The sequence below is a fragment of the Ambystoma mexicanum genome, chromosome 6q (assembly GCF_040938575.1).
Source record: "Ambystoma mexicanum isolate Mex_15411 chromosome 6q, UKY_AmexF1_1, whole genome shotgun sequence".
NCBI classification, from domain to species: domain Eukaryota; kingdom Metazoa; phylum Chordata; class Amphibia; order Caudata; family Ambystomatidae; genus Ambystoma; species Ambystoma mexicanum.
In genome coordinates this window covers 924,797,840-924,822,790 of record NC_090937.1, presented here as the reverse complement: position 1 = coordinate 924,822,790, position 24,951 = coordinate 924,797,840, and the positions used below count along the sequence as shown (strand labels likewise).

At 41.1% G+C, this 24,951-nt stretch overlaps 1 protein-coding gene across 1 annotated transcript in view; it reads left to right on the top strand.

Annotated features, from left to right (window-relative positions):
• The window catches only part of GPM6A (glycoprotein M6A), a 726,200-nt gene that overhangs the window by 583,943 nt on the left and 117,306 nt on the right, over positions 1 to 24,951 (top strand). Inside the window, exons 5-6 of the mRNA XM_069631438.1 lie at positions 6,359 to 6,435; positions 9,763 to 9,828. Of these exons, the coding sequence (XP_069487539.1) occupies positions 6,359 to 6,435; positions 9,763 to 9,828 (143 nt within the window). The remainder of the gene's footprint in view (positions 1 to 6,358; positions 6,436 to 9,762; positions 9,829 to 24,951) is intronic.

The following is a 24,951-nucleotide window of genomic DNA, read 5'->3' as shown; positions in this document are numbered from 1 at the left end:
CATCAGCCTGTTACACTGTCACATTGTTAATGATGTAGCAGAAGAAACAGCATAATCACAAGAGGCTTCTGATATCAAAATGTAAGTAACTCCTAGACTCAACTCTAGACTCACATGTTTCTAAGGTGCAACCTTAGAATCCCTGTAAACATTCACACACATATAATTGTTTAAAGGGATGTTTCCTAGATCATGGTGAACTAACAAAGATATCCTCAAATGTATATACTGAGGACTTCAAACTGTTTTCACATGTATACCAAAATCTGAATCATCAAAAATATCAAACTGGATCTGTTCCACATATCTTACAAAAGTCCTTTTCAGCATTTGTGTCTGATGGATGACTAACTCAAAAATCTGTCCTTGACTAGGATATGCTATTAACACGTGAAGACCTTTTCCTTCTAAAAAATAACAAATGCTATATTTCCAAAATCTGATAAACAAATAAGCAAAGGAAGACTATAACTGTAACCCTCCTGTAGTTGGATTAGATAAAGCAAATAATGCACAAACTCGTATACATACATTGAACAGTTTACCTTAGACTTGAGGATATATAATTATTGATGATAGTTTTATTTCCACATTGTCATAACATCTTTCCTACGAAGAAAATGAAAAGTTCAACGTTTAAAATTGGACAATATAGAAAACAGATAAAACAAGCATATAAAATGGCACATAACATTAATAATCTATAAATACGCATAAATATATCTTATCATTATCAACCTTTCATCAACCTAGACGTTTGACACCTTGCTTTAAAAACATAATTGCTTTGCAGTGCTTTTGCGTAGTTTGTCCCCCTGAATCAATTTTCTAATCTTATTATATTTAGGCAGGCTAATATATACTGTCTTCCGATAGTTTCACATTGTGGGCGTAAAAACAAAAATTGATGGATGATTTGCATATAAAATCCATTCATCTGCAAAGTGCGGTTTCCAGGTCTTAAAGAATACAGCAACAGGTTAAATTCTGCGTCTCAGTTTCATAAAAAAAGATTCCATAAAGGTTTGCAAAATGGAGTCCATGTATCTCTCAAAACCTCTACTTAATTTAACTGGAAAGTAGTAAAACAGTGGTTTACACTCTTTTGGAATACTGAAGGCTCAATTTTGATCTTAAATTTCTCCTTGAGCACAATCGAAAGTCTTTATACCATTAGGATATTTCCAGAATTTTGGAAACACCTATTTTACATAATGTATTCTTTGCATGCTTCAACCAGCTCAATGACATGCTACCTTTGCATCTTAGTACATCTTAAAAGACCTCTTTTCGTACCCCCAAATGCGGGTAAGCCAAATCGTTATCCAATTATGGATTGGATTAAAAGATGCCAATCCAATCTAACAATGTAATAAAAGGCCAGATGTATGTTTTCCCTGTATGTTGATCCAATGCAGTAGCTTCACCTGTTGTCACAGCTAGAGGGAGCTGTTATCTTAGAATTTATAGAGACAATGCCACTTTGCATAGCTTTGCCTGTTACAGTGGTGCAATTGGCATAGCTTTGCCCGTTGTCACTGCTAGAGGGGGCTGTATGTTTTGGATTAATAGTGGTCCTACTGTGTCAATGAAAACCTGCACTTTAGCCCATTTTCACAGGCCTGTACACTAGTTCTTCAATATTCAACCACCCTAATTTGAAAAACATTGCAAACTTTGGGGCTGAGTTTGGTAATCCAATAGTTGTTTTAGTACTTTATGTTCACTATCTGCAGGTTAGATGTTACCATATCTCCACATGTCCCCATCATATAAAGATGCTTGGCAGTCCTTCATATGATATATATTCTGTGTTGGACTCATTGCTCCATTTCCATGTAGGCAGATAACTTTGCAGCCGCTGCAGTAGGTTTTATGAGAGAGCCATTGCTTCTAGAAATATGCACTTTCTATCTCCCATTTGTGGCATTTCAGAGGCCTAAGCAATCATATTAATCCACCTCTTATAACATAAAAACATTAATTTTAGCATGTACTTTCGTAAGACAATTCCTACACTCTGAGCAGTTCATAACTGTGGTGTAACGTTTGCTAATTTCCAAATCCTTTCCATCACATTGTCATATAAACAAGTCACATGGCTTATTTAAACCTGCAGTAGTTTGGGAAATGATTATCCCATCATCTGCAAAAATTAGAATACATTTATGAATACTGCTCAAGGTTGGGGCTAGCCTTATTGTTTGTATGCAAGCTGTTCCAGAACTGGAACGTCACAGGCTCCTGCTTCAGGGTAATAGGCCTCAGTTCTGCACACAGGCACACATAAAAGATAATCCTGCTTCACCTTTTGTGGTTACATGGGCAGGATATCCTCATAAGAGGGGTCTGCATGTGATAGCAGTAGCTACCCAAACAGCAATATTACAACAGTCCAAAAAAATGTCCACTCGAGGTTTTACACAATAAAACAATGTGCCCAGGAGTGGGTAGGGAGCAGAGCTGGTCTCTGCTCTTGGAACACTCCTTCACCGCAATGGCTGAGGGCTTTGAGAGATCAACTCTACCAAAAGTGGTCCAAATTAATTCTTCCTTAAGCCCTGGATGGTCCAGATGTTAATCAATGATGGGATGGGGGGGGGCTCTTTTATAGACAAAACAGATGACATGGGATTGGAGGAATTGGAGGAAAGCAAGAATGCTTTGAGTGGTCAAATCTCAATCTTAGTGATAAGTGGTCTTGGCCTTATTGCATCATACCCAATGTGCTTTGTGCTAAAGGAAGTGTAGGATACCCTACTTAAGCCCATAGCATCAAAGGCCCTTTAGTATGCAACACGCTGTTGTAAGGCTAATCCTTTTGTTTAGGGTGTGTCCTGTGAAGCCTGCTTCCCAGGATGCTCCTAACCTGGGTTGGGGATAGGTGTTACCCAGTCTCACAAAGGATCATGGCCAATCTGGGCTCTGAGTGTTAAGATGTGTACGATACAGTGACTTTAATAATTAGATGAACTACCAGTCACCATACCCCAAACTCAGTTATAGCATATCAATTAACATTAAACTGCCACCATAATGATAGTGCATCATATTTATGTGGTTTTACAACAGAGGCGCAGACCTAAATGCAATATCTGTGCTGTATTGACTTGGCTGTCACATCAGCTGTCAAAAGGGCACCTGTGTCTTTTAAACCTGCTCTGTGTCATTGGAGAGCAGGGGCTCCATATCAGGAGACGTATGCAGCTTGTGTAGAAGGCACATGTGTTACTATGCCTTTAATGAAAGGGGAGTCTCTTTAGCAGACAACTCTTTCTGAAATGGAATTACTCGCATCATTTTATGAAAGACTACAAATCAAAAAAGCGAGGGAATGTGAAGAGGAAGCGATAGTGCATGGGCAGCCATCCTAACTGAAAGCAGAGCACAAAGGTAGGTGAAGATGTTGGGTGGCTGAAGAGGGTATGGGTGGGAAAGTTGAATATCTTATTTAGTGGAACCATGTGAAGCTTGGTATTGATCAAGATGTATTGGGCATTTTTTGTGCCAACTATACTCCCCAACTGAAGCTTTTATTTCACATGGCCTAGTTGGTAAATGCACAACCCTGTTGATCAGAGAGTCTGTCAGAGTTATGTTGTCCCTCCACTACTTTTTAACCTTCATCTAAATGAGTGGATTCAGTTTTATAGGATGTTATGCAGGATTTTCCGATAGCCAACCATCAGTTTATACCATGCTTAACATATGCTGATGACATGTTAGGTAGAACAGCCACTGCTCAACAGAAATTATTTGCATGCTTAGGGTACGGTGGTTAATAAAAGTAAGTCTGTGGCGCTGATTTGTCATAGAAAGAACTGTAAAAGAACCCTCAGAATAAACCATTTTGATAACTTACGAATCAGATTCTTGGACTCAAAGTCTTTTCTACTCAAATCGACTATGCTGCATGTCAGATGAAACAAAGTAATATGGGTATTTCACGCTTTTTTAAATCCCATGACTTTACAATCATTCCAGCAGTACAGGTGTATGACGCTAAATCCATTGGGGTTTCTGCATATATCTCAGGAGTACGGGCTATTGATAATCTTGACTAGCTCACACTAACCAAAATAATGTTTTTTTAATTATATTAGGGGTTTGTTCGGCAACTGCTGAAGTACTATCATATTTTAAAATCAGAATCCTACATTCTTTACATTTGAATATGCCCCAGCTTGTTAATGTCTAGAGATATAGGGTAATACACGTACAAGTTAATTTTAAGGGATGTTTTAGGTTGGGAGATTGCACACGGTACCCCATGGTTACCTTTTGTAAAAGCAAAACCCTGTCAGATATTGCTCCAGGTCACCCATATTGGCATCAAGGGTTAATAAGCATGCCATTTTAAACAATGTTAAAGTAAGCATTGGTAGCCAAGCAACATCAGATTTCTCATCCTCAGTAGATCATAATACAACTGTCAAAACTCATTTACCACATCAGCATGGTCATGGTTCAAATTTAGAAGATTATTTTACCTTAGTCCTTAACAGTCATGCTAGAAAATGTATAATTAAAATGTGTTTTCATCAACGTCCTCTTTCATAAAATGCACAGGCATGAAATAAAAAGAAGACTACAGTTTATACAAAAACTTATCACAAGAACGTTTTTTAATAACTTTCCTAACGTTATTGAATTTAACACAATCTCGAGTTGCTTATTGTTATGCTATGCAAGCCCAAGATCAGAGAGTGTGTTTGGTGCTGGGACGCATCTTGATAAAGGAAATGCAAATAAGAAAACATATTAACTAGTACTGTATAATTCAAAGTGTATATATTTCTGTTTTGAAAATGTACTATGGATAGAAATGTTACTGTATTTTATTTTGATAGTGTTATACATTTTAATTCCAAATAAACCTGACATGAACATTTTGGCACGTGGGGTAAAGGAGTAAAGAGGGATTGCCATGATGAGATTTGAGCAGTAGTCCAAGTTAAAGACAATGCTGAGGATACGATTCTTGGTACTTTGGGGGTGAGGAAGAATGGGGTCGATTTTCTGTGTTTTAAGGAGCATTTGCATGGCAGGTTGAACTATTGAAACATTGCAGCTTTGGATCACTGTTGATGAGAACCCCTGGTTTGCATAATATGTGAAAGGGGTAAAGGTGTCTGGGTGAGGAAAGAGAAGGAGGAGTGTGACACAAGAAGCATATAGGTAAAATATTTAAATTGTGGAGCAATGGAGCACTACCAAGGGAAGTGACTTTCAGTGGTGGATGGCAGTCAAGCAGTGATATGGTAGAAAGATTGGGGGTCAATGATGAGAAGTGGAAGAGGATTTCAGTGTATTTGGCAAAGAGATGATCAGAAAATCTACAGCAGGAGATGAATTTACCAAAGAATGAGTTATAGATTGTGAATAGATGAGGACCAAAGGCTGACCCTGAGGGTACACAAAAATCTACAGAATGTAGCAGAGAATATTTGTTTATTCCAAGGAATTAAAAAAGAATGCCTACAAAAGTAAGAAGCAATCCAGGAAAGAGCATTGCCATGCAAGCTGTTGAGAGATGAGTGATCAATAGAGTTGAACAAGCAGAGAAATCAAGAAGGATGAGGATAGAGCAGAGGTAGTGGCTGTGGGTGATGCATGTGACGTTTCAATCAAGTGGTGGGTGAGAAACCCACATTGGATGTGGTCACTGTGGTCATGCATCTCTGGTAAGGTAATGATGCAGATAAACATCACATGCTCAAGGGTTTTAGAATAGTGAGTGAGAAGGGCGACAGATCGCTGGTAAGCAAGGTTATTGATGTCAGCCATAGAATTGTTTAGGGCTGATAAGATGAGGGCAACCATACAATAGGTTGAAAAGATGGCTAAGTAGGTACTGCTAACAGGTACAAGTTCTGCGATAATCTGGGGTGCAAAGGGATCTGCAGGAGCACAGGAAGTGTTGGAAGGCCAGAGGACGGGTTCCAGTTCAATTTGAGAGATGTTAGGTGGCAAACAATAAGCAAAGTCATCAGAGAGAGGAAGGGTTGCAGAGTGGATGCATGGAGTAGGCATACCAGTATGGACTGGAGGGTCCTGTATATGTTAAGAGGGTGGGAGTGAAGAGAAGGGTGTAGTAGCAAGAATTGTCTGAGTCAAGGGCGGTTCTTTTTTTGCCCATTGCATCATGTAATTGAATAGCATGGAAGATTGTCACCTCTTTCTTTTACTCTTGTTGACATAATACTATAGAATAAAATACTTATCCAATGCATACAACATCACAGAAGGATTAAATGTGAAGTTGGTTTTAAAACTCTTTGTGTAATGTATGATGAATTTGCTTGTCTAGTATTTTCAAAGTGTGCAAATTATAACTAGAAATATATTTCTCTTTTAGGAATTGTAACAATTGGTGAAGATAAGAAAATATGTACTATGTCTGACAAGTTCTTGGGGATGTGTAGGTCAACTGAGGTGAGACTGCATTCCATTCTCTTTACCCATATTTTCAGTCACTTTGCAGAATACTGTATTATTGTCTGTCCTTTGTTTTTGCTTAGATGTTTCAATGTTACATGAGTGGGTGTGTGTGTTTGTGTTCTTATTTTTCTATTTAAAAGCAAACCTTTCATTAATCAAACTCATACCCATTATAATCGAGGTGCAGACAAAATAGGGTTATTTGTCATTAGAACCCACTATTTTAAAAAGACATTACATGTAAGCTTACCGGCACCATTGCTTTCGGACCTACAAACTACTGATCTGCCTGCCGGTAGATAGACCATCACGGAAGTACCGGCACGTTAACAACAGTGCTGGTGCTTCCGTGGTCCCCATTCCCATAGAGCCCAATAGGACTGTATGGGAATGGGGACTTACAATTTTCCAACACCTGACTTTCCAGGCCGCCAGGGTTGTAATCCCCCGGTGTTACCGGGAAGTCAGGTGCCGGAAAATCATTATGGGTCCAACGGCAACCTGCCGGTATCACCGGCACTGTTACCGCTGGACCGGTAATGAGGCCCATTATATACAAAAAACGTTCTTACCTCTATTTCTGTTTTCCTAAGTGAGATGAAACAGAGCAAATACAATGCAACCTGTTGTGTATATTGGTTGTTATGGAGCAGTTTAAATGTCATTAAATCTACTAATAGTAGTGATTGTTAGATTCCTTTTGACATTTTCAGAAATTTTTCCACAATCTAAGTGAATTGGTTTCAAAAGGGGGCCCTCATGCAAGCGATTTTGCCAATGAGGGGTTGTTTGGCCTTTGCTGAAAGTCGGTTCCAAAGTAGACCTACTCTCTGATAATAAAGTATATGTATTTGCCTTACTGTGGTGAGTTTAGTAATGGAGATGGCTTTGCAGGGCAATCGCAGAGCTTTGAAATCTGCTTGCTGCTGGGAGCAGTGTTGTAAATGAATGATAGGAGGAAGTTGATAAAATGTAGGTGTGTGCATGAGGTGTTTATTGGAAGAGTTTGTCAGAGATTTGATATGCAGACCAGGACCATTCTGTTACACAAGACCAATTTGGATCACAACTGTGTTTATTGCTTAGTGAGTATGTGCAAATGCTAAGAGAGGCAGGCATCTATTAAGCTGTGCAGATAAAAGACACACCTTAGAATTACCATGGTCACCTGATTTTCCAGTTGTCTCCAGAATTTAATTAAAGAAGATTGAGAACATGCTCTCATACATTCGAACCAGAAGCAGGTATTCCAGGGACTTTCCGATGAGCTCGTGGGTATAATTTCCACCAAACCAAGGTTAGGTTGTAACTGTAATTATCCAAGAAATCATTTTTAATGTGTTATAAGCTGTCTATGGACATTCTGTTAACTTTCAGCTTGACAAATATTTGGACGTAATCCACATACAGGTAACACTCTGCTGAAGCACGTATGAGCTAATATTGGTTACATGAAAAGATTAAAAAGAAGGAGGGCTAGGGCAGAACCCTGAGGAGAATGCAACTTGTTACTTTTTTTCTGCTTTTGCTCTCTGCTTCTCCTTCGGTCTTACTTATAGCGTCATGATGCCTTAGTTGGTGAAGGTTTGCGCTTAAAAATGATCATAACGTACCATAACAGGAAAGATTCTTCCAGTTTTGTTCTCATGGGGAATTCGGAGATAGGCCTACATTTGGTTATATCATACTGTAGGAAGAAAGAACGAGAAGGAAAGAGTATCATTGGAAATTATAAATATTATATTGCCTGTAATATAGCAGGCAGTGTTCAGTGGTTCTTAAGCATACATAATGAAGGCAGTCATAGGGCAATCAGAATAATTCCCTTTCCACCTACTTGCTATTGATATTATAGTCTCTCTCAGCCCACTTACACCCCCATTCTAAATGGGGCAAAGTGTGAAATAAAGAGCTAAACGCAAGGCTTTATGCTTGTATGCCTCCATTTCCCTCTCTGTCCCATGTTTGTGTAGTGACAATGTAGGGGAGGGGCACAGAATGGCCATACGATCTCTGTTGTGCTGACCTCCCTCATTATGTCAGCATGGTTTGTTTTACGCCTGCATGACATATTTATGCGGGGTGAAACGTGTGGATTCCTATGGAATCCGCCTCGGTTTTGCGCCTGCTAAAGACCAGGTGTAATCTGTAGGAATCTATTAGTAAACGCTGACAAATCGGAATTTGCAGGTGGGGTTTCATTTTTCACAAGACAGAGAGGAAAATGAAAGAGTAAAAGCGCGGTTCCCTTGCTGTATTTTTTGCTGCTCCCCTCCGCCATGTGAATGTTTGAAATTGCATGCAGGGGACCAACAGCATGTAGGTGCAAATGTTGGTTGTTCCCTGAATCCCGTTTAAATTCAAAGTAAAATGAGGCTGACGCGGTAGAGCAGTAAATCCCTTGCTTTATTGCCCTTTGAAGGTGAGGAAGGGACATGAAGAGGAATTATGATTTCTGCTGTGCTTTCCTCCTCCTTCTTCAAAGTACAGCTGGTTTTACGCCTGAATGACATTTTCATGTAGGCGTTTAATAACTGGATTAATACGGAATCCACTTTAGACACCTGCTTAAAGATGGCGGTTTCCTTAGGAGCCCATTGTAAATGCCATCGGCTAAGCATTATCTACAGGTCGCATTTTCATCTTTTACATATCACAGAGTAATTGTACATAGTAAAGTTGTTTGCGCCTGTATTTACTTTTGTTTTCCCACTACATTCTCCGTAAGTAAAACATTGCATGCCCGGGACACACCAGCACATAAGCGCTAACGTTGGTGGTCCCCCACATGTAAATCACCCCTTTCGTACAACGAGCCAGTCTGTGTAATCCCTCTCTGCCATGGTTAGAGTTTACATTTGTTCATGATGAGTAGAGCGTCCGTCCAATGCAAATGCAGCCCACTGCTGACTACCGCCAGCACTGTCATGGCACAGACCACTGCAGAACTCGTGTATACGTGGCACAGTTCTAGAACCAGCAGTGAAGGTGTACAGTAGCAATAGCAAACAATAATTACAATCCGTAGACAGTGGCTACACAACCGCATTGCTTTTTTGCTATTGTTGCAGAATGACTTCTTAATGAGCTGTTAGCCTTCTAAGAACATATATTGCTTAAGTGGAATGGCTTAAATTATTCTGTGAATTTGGCAATTAAGGCAAAGATGCAATTGTGGTTATCTAACAGACTGCGACCACATTGAACCTGAACGATTCCATGATGTAAATCTTTTAAAGAACGACTTCACCTGTATGCGTTCGTTGTGCGTATGGGGTTAAGTTGACAACTTTGAAATGTTTCATTTTATCTCCTCTACAGCTAAACATGACTTTCCACCTGTTCATCGTGGCCCTTGCTGGAGCTGGAGCAGCTGTCATTGCTATGGTAAGTTCTCGAGCCTCCTCAGGGGTTCAAGGTTTTATTTTCATGCAGCTAACTGGGTTTTGTGTACAAAGATAACATTATACGCCATCATTGGTGATTGCCGTGCCTATTACTCGCAGCACAGGGACTTTCAAGCAAGGCTATATTAAGACAGGGAGCAGAAGACGAGAGGGTAAGTGTGCAGTCTGTTCCGAATTCTGTCTGCGGGCTGTCACTCAAGTGCCATCATTTTGCGACGCTCTATTAACACCCTTCCACTTTACCAAATCTTCTACTGTAAGATCCTATTGTTGTTCTACCAGGAAAAACGTAATCGGTTTCAAATCAGAGAAGGCGCAAGAGGGGCGTTTGGGCTATGATAGTAACTAAAAGGGGTATCCGTACCTGTGTGCACTCATTAGGCAGAGTGCTGTTGATTCAGTAGCGCTCATTTAGCGGTGGCCCCTTTATGCATCTCTACCATGACAGAGGGTCCTGCTATGCTTGTGAGATTAAGACATTACTTTTAAGCCATTCATCAGATATATTTAATTCTAAGAACTCTTTTTTACATGTGACTACATCAGATCTACTCTCTTCACCTCCTGGCACCTTAGCCTTTTAATCAACTCGCCTCTACACGCGAGACCTCTGGGTATAGGCATGATATTAAAAAGGAAACCAGGCTGGGAGGGAGATTTTTGCAAAACACTCTGGGGAGGGCTGTGTAATCATCTAACCTAATGGATGATCAATATCCCACCCAAAAGGAAAGACCAGACTCTCCAATGGTTGCTGTTGCTGAGCAGTTAGGCTTAACCTCAGGAGGAAAGAAGGCTAGCAGGGAGGAACAATTATTCCAAATAGTCACCATAGAAGAATACACCACACTGGCATATTGAAATTTACACACGTTTATCATAAGGTCACACATTCCAAATCCACTTTAGGAAAAATAAGTCCTCATGTGAACCATAACACACAGCAGAGTATAGCATAGTGTAAATCTAAAAACAGTAAACGGCAAATTAATGACTTACTCACTCTTTACCCCAAAATGCAAGCCCCACACCGGGTGGCAGACACAATACATAGAGACTTTAAGAGGTCAGAAATGTGTAGACCCCTAGACAATATTACACTCAGTAATTACCATCATGTTCAGGAGCTAATCTCAGGGAAGCACACATAAAGTAAGCACCGGTTTCCTACTATTCTCTCTATATAAGTAGGACATATAATACATATACGCTCCATAAACCTATAGCACTTGGAAGTATTAGACAGGGGAACATAATGCCCAACACAGCTAGAAGGGCTACAAAAGTCCAGGCTATATTTTAAGTAGAGAGTGCTTAGAGCCAGAAGGGCATAGTACACTCCAAGGAGGAGGGTGACATTATAAACACTCATTGAAACAATATCTCCTAGGCAGGAGTGCAATAGTATAGATTTAAACATTTCTAACAAATCAGGGGGAGTCACCAGAATTCTTAGGCTTGGTAGAGAATTCCAGAGACACTAGGGAGAATCTAAGCAAATGCTGCAGACTGGTTAAGTACCTCGAAGTGTCACTTGTGGGAGTTTCAGTGTTAAGAAAAGTGCCCAATGGGGAACAGCATGACACAGTTTGTGTGTTAAAATTCAGGTAGAAAGAAGTCAACCCCATGGGACATCAGTCGAGCACCAGAAGAAGAGATCGGTGGAGGGTCTGAAAACCAGCAGTCTAAGGAGTAGAGAATAAGAAAAGGATTCCGTTCTTGTTGTATTCCATTGTGGAAATGCAGTAGAAAGGGACATGCGGAATGTGAGAACCACACACCAGGGGGAGCCCTAAGTGTGAGTACCTTCAATAACCTGTGAACTCAGGTTCACTGGGTAAGTACTTACACTGTTAGTCCCTGAAGACACTGTTCCAGAGAAGCATAACAACCCAGTAAGTAAATGCTTCTTTTTTAAAGAGTACAATGAAGGAGTCAGGCACTCAGGGTTCTGGATGCTTGGCCATTGATGACACTGATGGTCCAAATGTAGAACAATCATCCTTCCCAGGAGTGAGACCCACCATCCAAAATTGAAATAATTGATGGAGATGGCTCCTGGATGATGGAGGAACTTGCACATGGCAGACCCAGGCAGTGCAGCAGGCTGGTATGGATGGTACACCAGCAATCATGGCCCCTTCAGCAGGACAAGGGTGGTGGCAATCCAGTAGAGCACATAGAAGCAGATGGGGTGTGGTGTTTGGGTCCCAACAAGCTTCCAGCTGGCGGCAGCTTCCAACCCCAAGGTGTGAGACCCTGGTGGTAAATGGCAGCAAATTGGACTCAAACAGCCTGAAAAACCGTCCCAGGATGGAGGTCTGCCTAAAGCAACTGTGAAGAGGACCAGTAGCATGACAAGGAAGACTCAAGAAAAACTGAGTGTAGGATCCTGGTTTCCCCAGTATATGTGTTCACTCACAGCGGCTAGTTTTGGAAAGCCCACAAATCCCATTGAGGGATTTTAAAGAAAGGTTTTGGTGGGCAGCCGATCAGGTTGGCTGCCAAAATGTGCCAAACATCCAGCCCCACCCCCACGGGTAATATAGTTGCCTGCACAGGGCCAGCAGTGGACCTAGACCAGTTCAAATCACTACAGAGAGAGCCAACTTGTGCGTACAATAGCCATTTTAAGCCTGCCTCATGGGTTCCCGGAACAAAGGAAGCCCCTAAAGCAAAAAGTGCAAGAGTAGGAAACCCTAAACTGATGTAAGGTGAACTAATTGTCCTAGGGTATAAAGGGGGTGCTTAAAAAGTACCTCTGGGCCAGGGGGCCTTAGGTGGCATTGAGGACCATATACTCTTAGGAGTGAAAAAGGAGGTAGTGGCAGGAAATTTTTGCAGAATGTCAAGTCCATTTGGCCACCATCATAAAACTAAAAAACAAAGGTGAGCAATGGAAAATGATTATGGGTGCCATAAAATAAGACTGCAGAACAACCCAACATGGAATTCAGTCTAGCACAGGCCCATTGCTTCTTTCATTTGTCCCATTTACACTTTTTCCTAATTTCTTGGCGCTCAAATTGTGCTATTTGGGGTAAGGCAGTAGGGTGCTCATGGTGGATTCAATTGATTGACTCTTGGATGTGCATTTTGGGTTTTCATTTTTGTTCTATTGATTCTTTGTGTTAATTAAATCAAGGAAAATCTTTCTTGTAAGAGAAATCCACTTTCATTCTCCTGGTTGTGGATCTCTTAGACATGCTTTCATTTCAGGTAGACGATCAAAACCATTTTCCCAAGAAATACACTTGTTCACTTATATTTGTTCTGCTCTCTCTCTTATTACCCGCTCCTCATTGGCACCCAATGTTCTCTTTCTTATAAGAATTTCACTGTCTGTGATTTTCTGGAAATACATGGTATATGTGGTAATTCCAGGTGATTAACCTCCCTTTATGAAAATTGTATTAATTGAATGGACCATGTGTGTTTTTGTGGATACACTAAATGGTACATATAATGTTTATTTAGTGGCCTGCATTGTTTGGAGGCCCCTTTCTCTTATTTTGATTCCTAGATCATTACATAATCTTATCACGGCACTAGGGAGCAGCTGAAGTACATTTCAGCTTCTGGTATGCACTAAAGAGTTCAATGCATATGAAGCGACCAGGATTCCTCTTCCATTTATCTTACATAACTTTTAGTTGGTTCTTCTGCATTTTATTAATATTTATGCTAAACGACATAGGGGCCCACAGACTTCTTTGTTAACACCTGTGTTTGTTTTAAATTTGTTTGAAGATTTTCTCAACTTGCTGTATCTTATTTTTGCAGGGGCTGTGAGGTGTGTATCTTTTATCAATTGGACCCAAATTGCCCTTATGTAGTTTCTCCCACAGAAGAGGTCCATTGATAAAATTGAATGCTTGAGAAAAATCCATGATCTCTGCATGGATTGGAGGTTCTTTCCTTCATGAATATGGGTTTGTGTGATAGTTCAAGGTGTATGCTTTATCCATTGTGGACCACTCAACTTTGGAACCAACAGGTTTGTCTGCAGGTTGTAGTGTTTGTAGTTCTGCCAAACAGATCAAATGTTTGTGTTGTTCAGAAAGATGTTTGCACCATTTGGTGTCTCTGTATCTATGAGGATGATTGACCTAAAGGAAAATCAATGTTTGCATTTCCCTTAGAGGAACAGTAGTGTGAATTTAATAGGTCTCTGGGAATATTGAAGATATTATACCGTAGATGGAAAAGGATTGTAGTGCTGTAAGACAAATTCCACATACGCTTTGAAGAATTAGTTTGATGATACATTCCTTCCAATGGCTTTTTCTAGTTTTAGCTGGTTGATTTATGCCTCGATGCTGCTCTCTGCGAACCAACCAAGTACTTTTTATTTGTATCTACTTGACCCTCCTAAATGTTCAACCTTTTCCTGTGGCATTTGATGTGAACTTTCATCCATTGGTATCTCTTTTTTAAAAAGTTGTTTTAAAATGAGACTCACAGATTTCAGTAACTAATTAGGCTATTGGGTTTAATTTGATGTCATTCATTCCCTTGGCCACCATACGCCAAGATTTCGTGGCATCCTTACTTTTTGCTGACTATTGGAATTCTTTCTCATCCATGCCCAGAACACATTTATTTCTCTTTGCGCAAGTGTGAAACTTGCTGCTGTAGATTGGCATATCTGTCATTTTTTCAGCACATTCTTGATTGAAGCATGAGAACATTTTTTGTTTTTTCTCTTTTCCTTGAACTCGTGTTAGGGAATTTTTCAGGACAATTTTTTGCAGCCTTGCACTAATGTTGAAAAGTGTTCCAAAACTTATTCTGACAGTCATGGACTACTTTAACATTTTTCACTTTTCAGTCAAACCACTTTGCTTGAAAACCCAACATGTTGATCTTCTCTTTTAACACTCTTTTCCATCTCATTCTCATTCAGTTTTGGAGTTCACTTTTATGGAATTCTTCTTCTTTTTCCAAATGCTGTTTTTCCACGTGGATTTTTTATCGAAGGTCATCCTCGACTTGCTAGATGATTTCAGAGACTTCAAATCTTTACCACTTTCATAGCGGAATGTGAATGTAATACATCATTAAACTTGCCTTGCCTGCATTGAAAGATGCTATACTGTGACAATGGACCGTATTAAGTGATGCCACAAACACTAGCCTTGAAGTAAAATAAGCTGGACTACTTATTCTAATAACTAAATCAGTATAGGCATGTATTCTTAGAGTTATACCTAGAGCACCTCTGGCCTTTATGTATTCTTGGTCTTGGCCTCCCCACTCACTCTACATGGCATTGAGTTGTCCTGCACTGAGAAAGGTTCCTGGATCCCCCATTTGTCATTCACAGGTCAGTTTTCTTTACAGTTCACATAGACATATTTAGATTACTTTTGTTTCTGGGGCCTAGCGTAGATAGTTGACGGTCTTAGAATGTTGACGTCATGAGATTTTATGTCCACTATAAGTCTTTCATTATATTATATTTTCGCAGGTTCCCATGTTAATGTTCATTTGTAAACTTCCTCAATATTTTCCCATATTGTTTGGGGGGACGTCTATGAGGAGTGTTTCTCAGGGATTGGTTGTCCAACTTTCTTATAATAAGATATTACCCTTTTTGTTGCAAATTCCATGAAAGTTGGATTTTTCATGTTGGGGTCTAAATCACCAATACCCCACAAAATGATCTTTAGTTCTCATTTGGTATCTAATGCATTGTGTGCTGGTCATAACGGATCCCTTGAATAATTTTGTGTGGCTCTGAATCATTCCCAATGTCCTATTTCTTTCAAGGTTGCCACTGTTAGATATTTTTTGTTCATATTTCAAGTAATGTTTTCACAGAGTTTTTTCACTCATTTGCAAATTCATGTCTGCAGTCAGGAAGAGGGGTTCCCCAAGTTATCATACACCAAATGTCATTATCGGCTTCTCTTGTACACAATAAGATTCAATGTGTAACATTATACATTTCTGTCAAATTATATATAATAATTTCACTTGATATCTGATGTCTGGGATTTCTTGTTTATTGCTGATTTCATTTTGGAACCAATCATTATTTTGCTGTGTGCTGTGTGCAAATCTATTTCTGTCAGAAATGTGTTATTCACTTTGTTGGATGTGATTTAATTCGTTCCCCTTTCCACCATTGTTAGGATCTCTTATTCCTAGTCACCACATGTTGATGTTTTCATGCTATCTGCCTTTCCCTAGCAGATGCGACTACTATCCTGCTTCTCCATTCCAGCGAACTCTGGGATATGGATTTTCTGAATGCATGTTTATAAGTTACTAGCAGAAGTACCCGTTCTCCGAATGGGTTCTGTAGACAGACATGATAACACTGATGCTGTAGGTCACTGTTCCGATTCACTGATCGCTTGATGTGCTTTGCACCCTGAAATAAACTGCACTGGGAAAAGGCATGTATGGCTGGCTGACATACCCCAGAGCAGATGTGGTGAGAGGTAAGAGTTGGTGTGCTGATGCATACTGGGACCTTCTGTGCTCTCTCACCACCTGTCACCTCACCCTGGCATGGTGCAGTTCGTTGTGATTCATTGCAGTGCAAATATCTTGGAAACCATGCATCGTTGGCCCTGGCCTTGAGTTTTGTTCCTCGTGTCGGGACCGGTGCTTCTAGGACCAGATTGATGTTTCGTCGATTTCAAGCAACCATCTCATGTGTGAAGGTGCTAAAATCTAGGGGAAGGTGTGGGGTGTCCAAATGCCATGTGACTACTAATGTCCGGAGGGTCCTAAAAGGTAACCATGCAAAACTTGGTGCATATTGATGAAACAGTGTGGAATTGTATAAGGAGCCCCACTTTGCCACTAACCCACAAACCCAAAGACACATTTGGACTTTTGCTGAAATCCATGGAAAGGGGTGAGGTGTCCAAATGTCATGTAGCCAGTAATGTCTGGAGAGTCCTAACAGGAAACTAGGCACAATTTGGTGCAGATTGGTGTGGAATTTTATAAGGAACAACGCATCACCACAAAGACATTTTGACGTTTATGTATACATATTTTCATCACCTAATTTATGGCTCAGCCATTCATAGGTGTTATTTTCTTTGAGACCCACAATGGACTTTCACAGCCTGCCACTGGCATCTGCTGCACAGCCTTCCTTCTAGCCTTCACTCGGACTTTGGAACACCCGGGCTCTAGCGGGCTCCTGGCTTCCCCCGGCAATCAAATTTATTGTAGCCCCTCTTCTCTTTCCTTTTAATCTTGGGGACTCTGCCCCGGCGCAGCATCAACACCTGAAGATAATGTCTCTTTGGCAATCCTCATGCCTCAGGTGAGCCACCTCATGGTAGTATTAAGAGTTGATTAGTCTTCTTAGTAGTTGTGTTCTTCCTCATCTCAGTATGTTCTGTTTTGGTACAAATCCTCATTACGAGGTAGGAGGTAAGGGATTACCGGCACCGGTAAGGGTGCTGGTGCCAGTAATCCCTTACCTCCATATTCCGAGGTCCCTTTGCGGGTCCCTTCCTTAATGTCTGGTCTGACCAGGTGTTAAGGACGGGACCCGCTAAGGGACTTCGAGCTAATAATGGTACCGCAAATTGTGGTACCGTTATTAGTTACTTCCCCATTCCCATTGAGCCCTAACGGGGCTCAAATGGGAATGGTTCTCAGAATGGGGACTTACCGGGTCCTCCAAGGTTGGAATGACCCGGTAAGTACCCATTCTGAGAACCCGGACCCGGTATGCGATAAGGGAGTAGCCATGGTGCTAATAGCACCATGGCTACCTCCTACCGCGTAATGAGGCCCAATATGGTAATGTCCTTGTCCTGCTTTACTATTCCCTTTCCAATTATATCACCATTCAACATTAAAAAGAACTGTTCTTTTGTCCAACATTGCAATTTTCAGTATGTATAAGTCTCTATCTGTAGTTTACAGCCAGACATTTACATGAGTTTAACAATTATATTTCACAGCAGAATGCATGTTTGCGCTGCTGCTGAGCCAGGCCTTTTCAAGTATGTGGCAACCTTTACAAATGTTCCTTTACTTTTTTTTAAGTGAACTTGCCTAAAGGCCGGTTAGAATGAGGCCTTCAACACAAGTATTTGTAAGCTCTAATGTATAAACTAGGGGCATATAAAGAGCAGATTTCCTTAAAATGTGTTTAGCGCGAATGTATGTCCAAAATCTTGACATATGTGGAGCCATTAGCTTCTTGTGCTCTGCAATGATATTTTCTGTTAAACTGTGTTTGCCCTGAGTATCTCTAAACTCAGCTATGCCCTATCACTTAATTCATATAAACAGGTGGTAGTGCCAGCTAGGGAACCCACACAGGTTCAGAGTCCTGCAACAAACACAGAAATATAGTCAAATAATGTATGTGATTGAGGCACCACAATGAGCTGAAAAGCAATGTGGTGGCCTTGCCTCCACGCATGTCTCTTTTCCGAGAATCTAACAGAATATAAAAGAAACTGATGTTTCATGTTAATTTCAATGATGAATCATGTGTTCATGTTTTCCTCTAGCAGCTGTAGTCCTTACATACTTTTACGGCTGCCTTAGAGAACGGTTAACATCCTTGCCAGGCGGCAAACCAAAATGAATGGAATTAAGGAAAGCAATGTCATTGTGGCTGGGATGGAAGCGATAATTACTGAGCAGCCTCACCTTGCAATCACTAAGCTATTCCTGCTCGGTAGCTTACTGATTGGCTATTCCGGTCAGTACATGCCACCCATTTGTGTTTGCTTTTAGAGATGAATTCAAAATGCATGCACGCATGCATTCAAAATGCACGAGTGACTCTATGACAGCAGCAGTTAGACATAGAAAGGATTTTTAATTTCAAATGAAAACCTCAAAGATTGCTTTTTAAAGACCTTACATTCTCACACCCTCATTCCATATTTTGGGGATCCCTGGTCCACATTATCACGTGCAGAAAATCCGCATACAACATTTTTCTTTTACTTGTTTTCATCCCTTTGCCCTTTTTTTTGGTGCATTTAAACTTTTTAAATCCACTCACTGAAGATAACAAATATGTGAGGATTTGCAATGGGGCAAGTCAGCAACTGTCCTATAAGCAATTAGTGAGGGGAGTAAGCTCATCTTGTTGGGTGATTGGAATATCTGGTTGGACGATCTGACTAAACCAGACTCCAGAGAACTGTGGGAGCTCCTGTAAAATCATGGTCTTCGGCCTCTGGGAATTCACCCGTCTCATCTAAAGGGGCATTGCTTAGATGTAATTATCGTTATGGTGGCTTGTGCCTCACTGAAGAAAACTCTGCCAATTTATTGGTCTGATCACTTTGTGCAATTCTTTTCACTAACTCTACCATTGGGGGATAAGATTGGTACCAAGGACAGACCTACTTTTTACTCCCGGAGGATTAAGGATTTGGCTATAATCATGGGTGATGAAATCAAGGCGGCTCTTAAACACCATTGATGTATTGCTCCCTGGCGATGATTTCCTAGCAGTATAAGCAGCAGTATTAGATGCCATATGCATCAAGAGGGCTCCTCTGAAAATTAAGCAAATAGGAATTTCAAAGCCATGGTTTACACCAAACCTGATTCCTCTTCGTAAATCAGTCAGTAGGACTGACCGACAATGGCTGCGAGCAATCTCCCTAGGGAATTGTTCACTATTGTCTCAAAATTTTGCAATCCGGCTTGTAAATCTACATTGATTGAACGTGCAAGCTAACCTTTTTTAATTCCCTATTTATGGATAAAATTGAAGGGATTAAGGAGGATATTGCAACAAAAAATTCAAGTTCCTAAGTGAACTTTTGTGATCCATCCAATAATCAATTGATAGTTAATGTCAATAATCCAATAGTGCAAGACTCTCTGCCCACTTTTGACTTCCAACAGGTCGCTGAAATAGATATGCAGCATCTGTTGGATACACGTAAGACCACTAACAACTCGCTGTTCCCCCTTCCTGCTTACGTGGGTAGGCGTTTGTCATCTGACTTAACCGCTTTTGTGACTAAATTTGTTAACAAGTCATTGTTACAGGGGGTAGTACCCCTTAGGTTAAAACACTCGATAGTTACACCTTTATTAAAGAAAGCTAGTCTGGATTCTACAGAGTTACTGACCATTAGTTCGCTTTCCTTGGCCCGCAAAAATTCTGGAAAAGGTGGTCACAGGTCAGTTGCAGGATTTTGTATAGTGAGGACTGCAGCTGGATACATTTCAGTCTGGTTCCAGACCCACTTTTGGAATGGAAACAGTCTTGTTGGCCGTCCAGGATGAACTGTTAAGGGCAGCGGATCAGTGTGAGCTCTCGTTGTTGGTGATGCTGGACTTGTGCGCGGCCTTTGACAAAGTCAATCACTCAACTCTTCTGGGCCGTTTACAGGAGGCTGGAAGGGTATCAGAACATGCAATACATTGGTTCAGATCTTTCCTGACTGATCGCTACCAGCAAGTGAGGCTAGATGGCTTCCTGTCGGATGCCATCAGATTGATCTGTGGGGTGCCACAGGGGTCATCACTCTCACTGTTGCTATTTAATTTGTATATCCACCCTCTGTAAGAGATCTTGAGGCATGGAATGAATTTCCACTCCTATCCGGATGACACCCAGATCTTTAACAGAAATATTAACCTTGATGATGCGTTCAGCAGATTGGCTCATTGCCTGGATGAGGTGAGCAGTTGGATGTCCAGTAAGCAACTCCAATTTAATGCAGCCAAAACGGAGCTGATTTTGTTTGGACCTAAACATCTTTTAGCAGCAGCTAAGACATTTACTATCTTATACTGCTGGGGACGAATTTGAAATTTGGCTCTAACATTATGAACCTTGGCTGCATCTGGCAGGATGTTCTGGGCAGTGAAGGCCAAGATGGGGCAAAGGTTCAGGCGGTGCAATATGTTTTGAGGCTTCTCCGACGGGTCCTACCTTACATCCCTACCGAGGATCATACTGTGGTGGTAGGCACCTTGGCCATTGTACACTTGGACTATTGTAACAGCCAGCTGCTCGGCATCCCGCTTAAACAAATGCAACACCTTCAAAAAGCACAGAACTCAGCACTAAGAACTATTTTTGGCCTAGGCATATTTGCTCATGTGTCACCATCACAGCGTGCCTTGCACTGGTTGGCAATTGAAGACCAGATTAGATTCAAGGTGGCTTGTCTTATTTTCAAGTGCATCAACTGTCTTGCTCCAGTGTACCTCTGGGATTTGATTCAACCGTACCAGTCTTCTAGATGCATACGATCCAGTGACCGGCATCTTCTGGTCATCCCCTGCTCCGTAAACATCTCGAGGGGAGACAGAAGATTTGCTGTTTTTGGACCAACACTATGGAAATCTCTTCCAGTGGGACTGAGGACTCTTAAATCATTGCCTCAGTTTCGAAAGGCACTGAACACTTTTCTTTTTAGATATGCATGTAATTGCTTGTTTTCTTGTTAGTCTAAGCTGCTTCATTCTTTGGATCTAGCCTAAACCTTGTATCAATGGTTTCCTACATCTGTGCCTCTATATGGTTTATTCTGTCATGTGCGTGTTATAAATAAAAAAAATAAAAAATTTAAAAAATAAGCAGACAGGATTTTACTGTTATGGCCCACTCTACAATAAGGGCCCTAGAAAATGTTTCAAAATCAAAAGGACTTAAGACAAGTTTGCAACACAAGTACTTCATTAAGAAGTAGATAAGATAATATAGAAACATTACATCCAATTTTGTTTCCTAAGTGTTTTTCTGTTTCCCCTTATTTTTCCATATCACTTCCAATGGATGACCAAAGTACATGTATAAAATGCTTTCCTTGTTTGATGGTGATTGTTGCAAATACCTAAAGATGAGTACTTGGAGATACAATTAAATAAGGGAACCAATTATGAGGCAATGCTTCAAACAGATTATTCTAAGGTTAATTGTTGGAACAAATACTTACAAGTTAGAATCTGTTTAGAGAGGAGTTCACCTTGTTGCCACAGCCAAATAATGCACTCCTGCAGAACAAGTCGCTGAAAAATAAATCTCTTAACATTCTCCCATCAGAAAATGTTCAGGATACATCTCTGGTTTCTATCAGGCCTTGGACTGTACGGCCCTGAGGTTTCTGTGGGGATAATGGGTGGTTGATGCACAGCTGGCCCCAGGAGAATACTCAGAGTAGGGTTGACCCAATATTCCTCATCTAGTTAATCACCCTTCAAAGGCAGCATTTCACATCAGTGTGGCGCACAAGGAAAGAACTCATCATGATAATGCAGAAAGACTTTCAAGAACATTTTCTCAGATTAGGATCTGGTGGCCACCTGCTGCAAGTCCTTGGGTTTTAACTGATGAGCCCACATCTGAGCCCTCTTCAGGCACACTGATACCAATGTTCCCCATGCAAAATCCTAGGTCCTTAACGGTTAGTCTGCTCTAAGGAACCCCGTTTCCCTCTTCAAAACCCAGTCTGTTGCTGAATTTGTAGGCTCCACTATTTGGTGAGAGCCATTTTTAGGGGTACCCCTGTGAAAACCCACCACCAAGTCCAGCGGCTAAACATTATTTGCATGAGAAAGTGGGCAAAATATCAATGTTGCTATACATGGTCAGGACTAAGATTTTCCTTGAAGAGTGAGGGCTACTGTTGCAATAATATATATTTGTTTTAATGTTTTCTGTATTGAATCCAGAATCTACACCCGAAAGAAAGAATGTGAAGAAACAGGCACTAGCTTAATCTGGCAGCTGATTAGGTAGCATGCAAATGTTTAAATTAATACAGCTCTTTCCATATGAGCTTAGGTACCCTCTCAGCCTTCAATCTCTGGTACAACTCGAGAGTCCTTATTTTGTCAAACCTGGGGATGATACGCAACTGACAAGAAATCATGAGGATGTTTTGATGCTAACCCCACACTGTTAAAAAATCTATGCTGGTGGCAAAGCTCTGTGGACTCTAGATTTCTGTTGATCGGATTGAGGCCAAGTGGTGGTGCTTCACTGAAACTACAGGACCAGACAATTGCAAGCGTAAAGAATAGCAACCCAAAACCCGAACCGAAAAATAATCCAAAGGGCAAATAATCACTGCATCTCTTTGCAAGGGAAAACACGGTTTAGTACATGTAAAAAGGCATCAGAAGGTCCGGTAGAAGCGAACTGATATGGAACTCATCACTTCCCAAGAAGTTACAAGTTATATAGCATAAAGCCACAAAGTCTGAATACATAAATTGCAATGTTATCCCACCACCTTCATTGGTGACCACCTATAGAACATGCTAATAATACCTGCTATAGTCCCTGGACCGATTTGCTACATCTTATCTAAACCCATTCCCCTATGCATGTGGCACACTACATTGTCACTACTAAATTCAGGTACGGGATTGTCTCGTAAATGTATTGACACATATAAAAATTGTGATCGTTATGTGATGTGCACCCCTCCGATCCTGACATGTTTAAAGTAAACTGGTGATGCCAACTCTGTTTTGATAAATAAAATAGGCTGTCTCATTATACCAGATGCACCAGTTACACCCCTGACATTGTACTACATTTACTGGCATCACCTCTGCTCCTCCTATCCCAAATCACAGAATGTTCCAGACACGGCTCCCCTTATCTCCTTCAGGCACCAGGTGCCCAATAATGGTGTGACCAGGGCACCCCTCTCAAGTGTGAATTTCAGGGATTGATTTGCTTTGGTTGTGCGTCTAATTCTAATTCATTTGGGATGATCCCCCCGTCCCAGAATGAGGGCAGTAGTGCTCTAAATCTTTGCCGGGCCTATTGGCATCACAAAACCATGTGCCCTGTTCTCATGAATTTGTCCTTCATATGGGCGCATCCCTAACTGCCCTCCCTATAACTAACATTCTATTCCCACCACGTTAGCGTCTTGCCGCTGGACAGTTAGCATGTATATGTGCACCACGGGTGGCTCTGACCTCAGCTTTTCTCCTGGGAAACGGAAAAGGGATTTTCCTTGGAACTGAGCTAAACAGAGCTGCAGCGCCACAGCAAGGCCTGCGTTCTATTCTGTTCATTGTGTAATAGGCCTTAACATCCAATATGGCGACACTTCTGCCATGTTAACACGCTGACCTTGCTTCTACCACAGTACCTATCTGACTCCATCTTCCACCTACTTCAACTCTTTCCTCGCACCTCACTGAAGACCATAAAATCATACTCAATTATTAAACACTTGGCCTACACACTGCCCTATGTTTGACCGCTGCAACTGCAACATTAATCCATTTGTGCATTCAAACTAACTACAAATGATGCATGCGCTTTCTGCCGCGCCAACCTCACCCTGCTCACACAATGATAAATGCTAATAGGTTTCTCGCAGCCTGAACCTTTTGCCTGGCTGGGATTCTGTACGTGCATCCCAACACAATCCTTCAAATCATGTGTGCCCAAGAATGCTTGACTGATATCTCCACTGGCTGACCCCAATGATGAAGACCTATCTAAAAATGCACTATCATGGCCTGGAACAAACAGCCTGCAGCTTAGTCTTATATAGAGCCAGAAAAGACACGAGGACTAGAGCCATCACCCCCTGCAGAATAAGACATGCATGACTCACATTACTGTGGCAGTGCCCACAGTCGACTCTGTAATCTAGTGCCAGAATTGCCAGTACTGCGCCCATCTTAAAAATCGATGCTCCACAATACTGGAAAAGACTATGCTACATCCCTTGCCTGTAGCTCCCTCACCATCACAATTCCACTAACCCATGCTGCTTGTGAAGCCGGAGGTCACAGGATCAGCAGACTTTCACAACTGAAGCCACAATACTCAAGTGCAGGGTGTTGAAAACAACCTCAGAGCTATTTGTAGCAGTTACTTGCCAATAACATGTACTACATGTTTACCTAACCTTGACATGATAGTATATTTTCTTTAAAATAACATATTTGGACATTCCTTTATTCAGAGTAAACCATTGTTCCTTATTCAAATTAATACTCTGCTACCTGGCCTTAAAGTCTACTGACTGAGTACATGAGTACAGCTATGACGTAGGTGAGACGAGGCAAGCTTAAGGTTGCCTGTTTACCAAGATTTAGGAAGGCACAATCACACCCTGAATACATGACTGGGGGATTATTCCAGTTGATGATGGAGGTC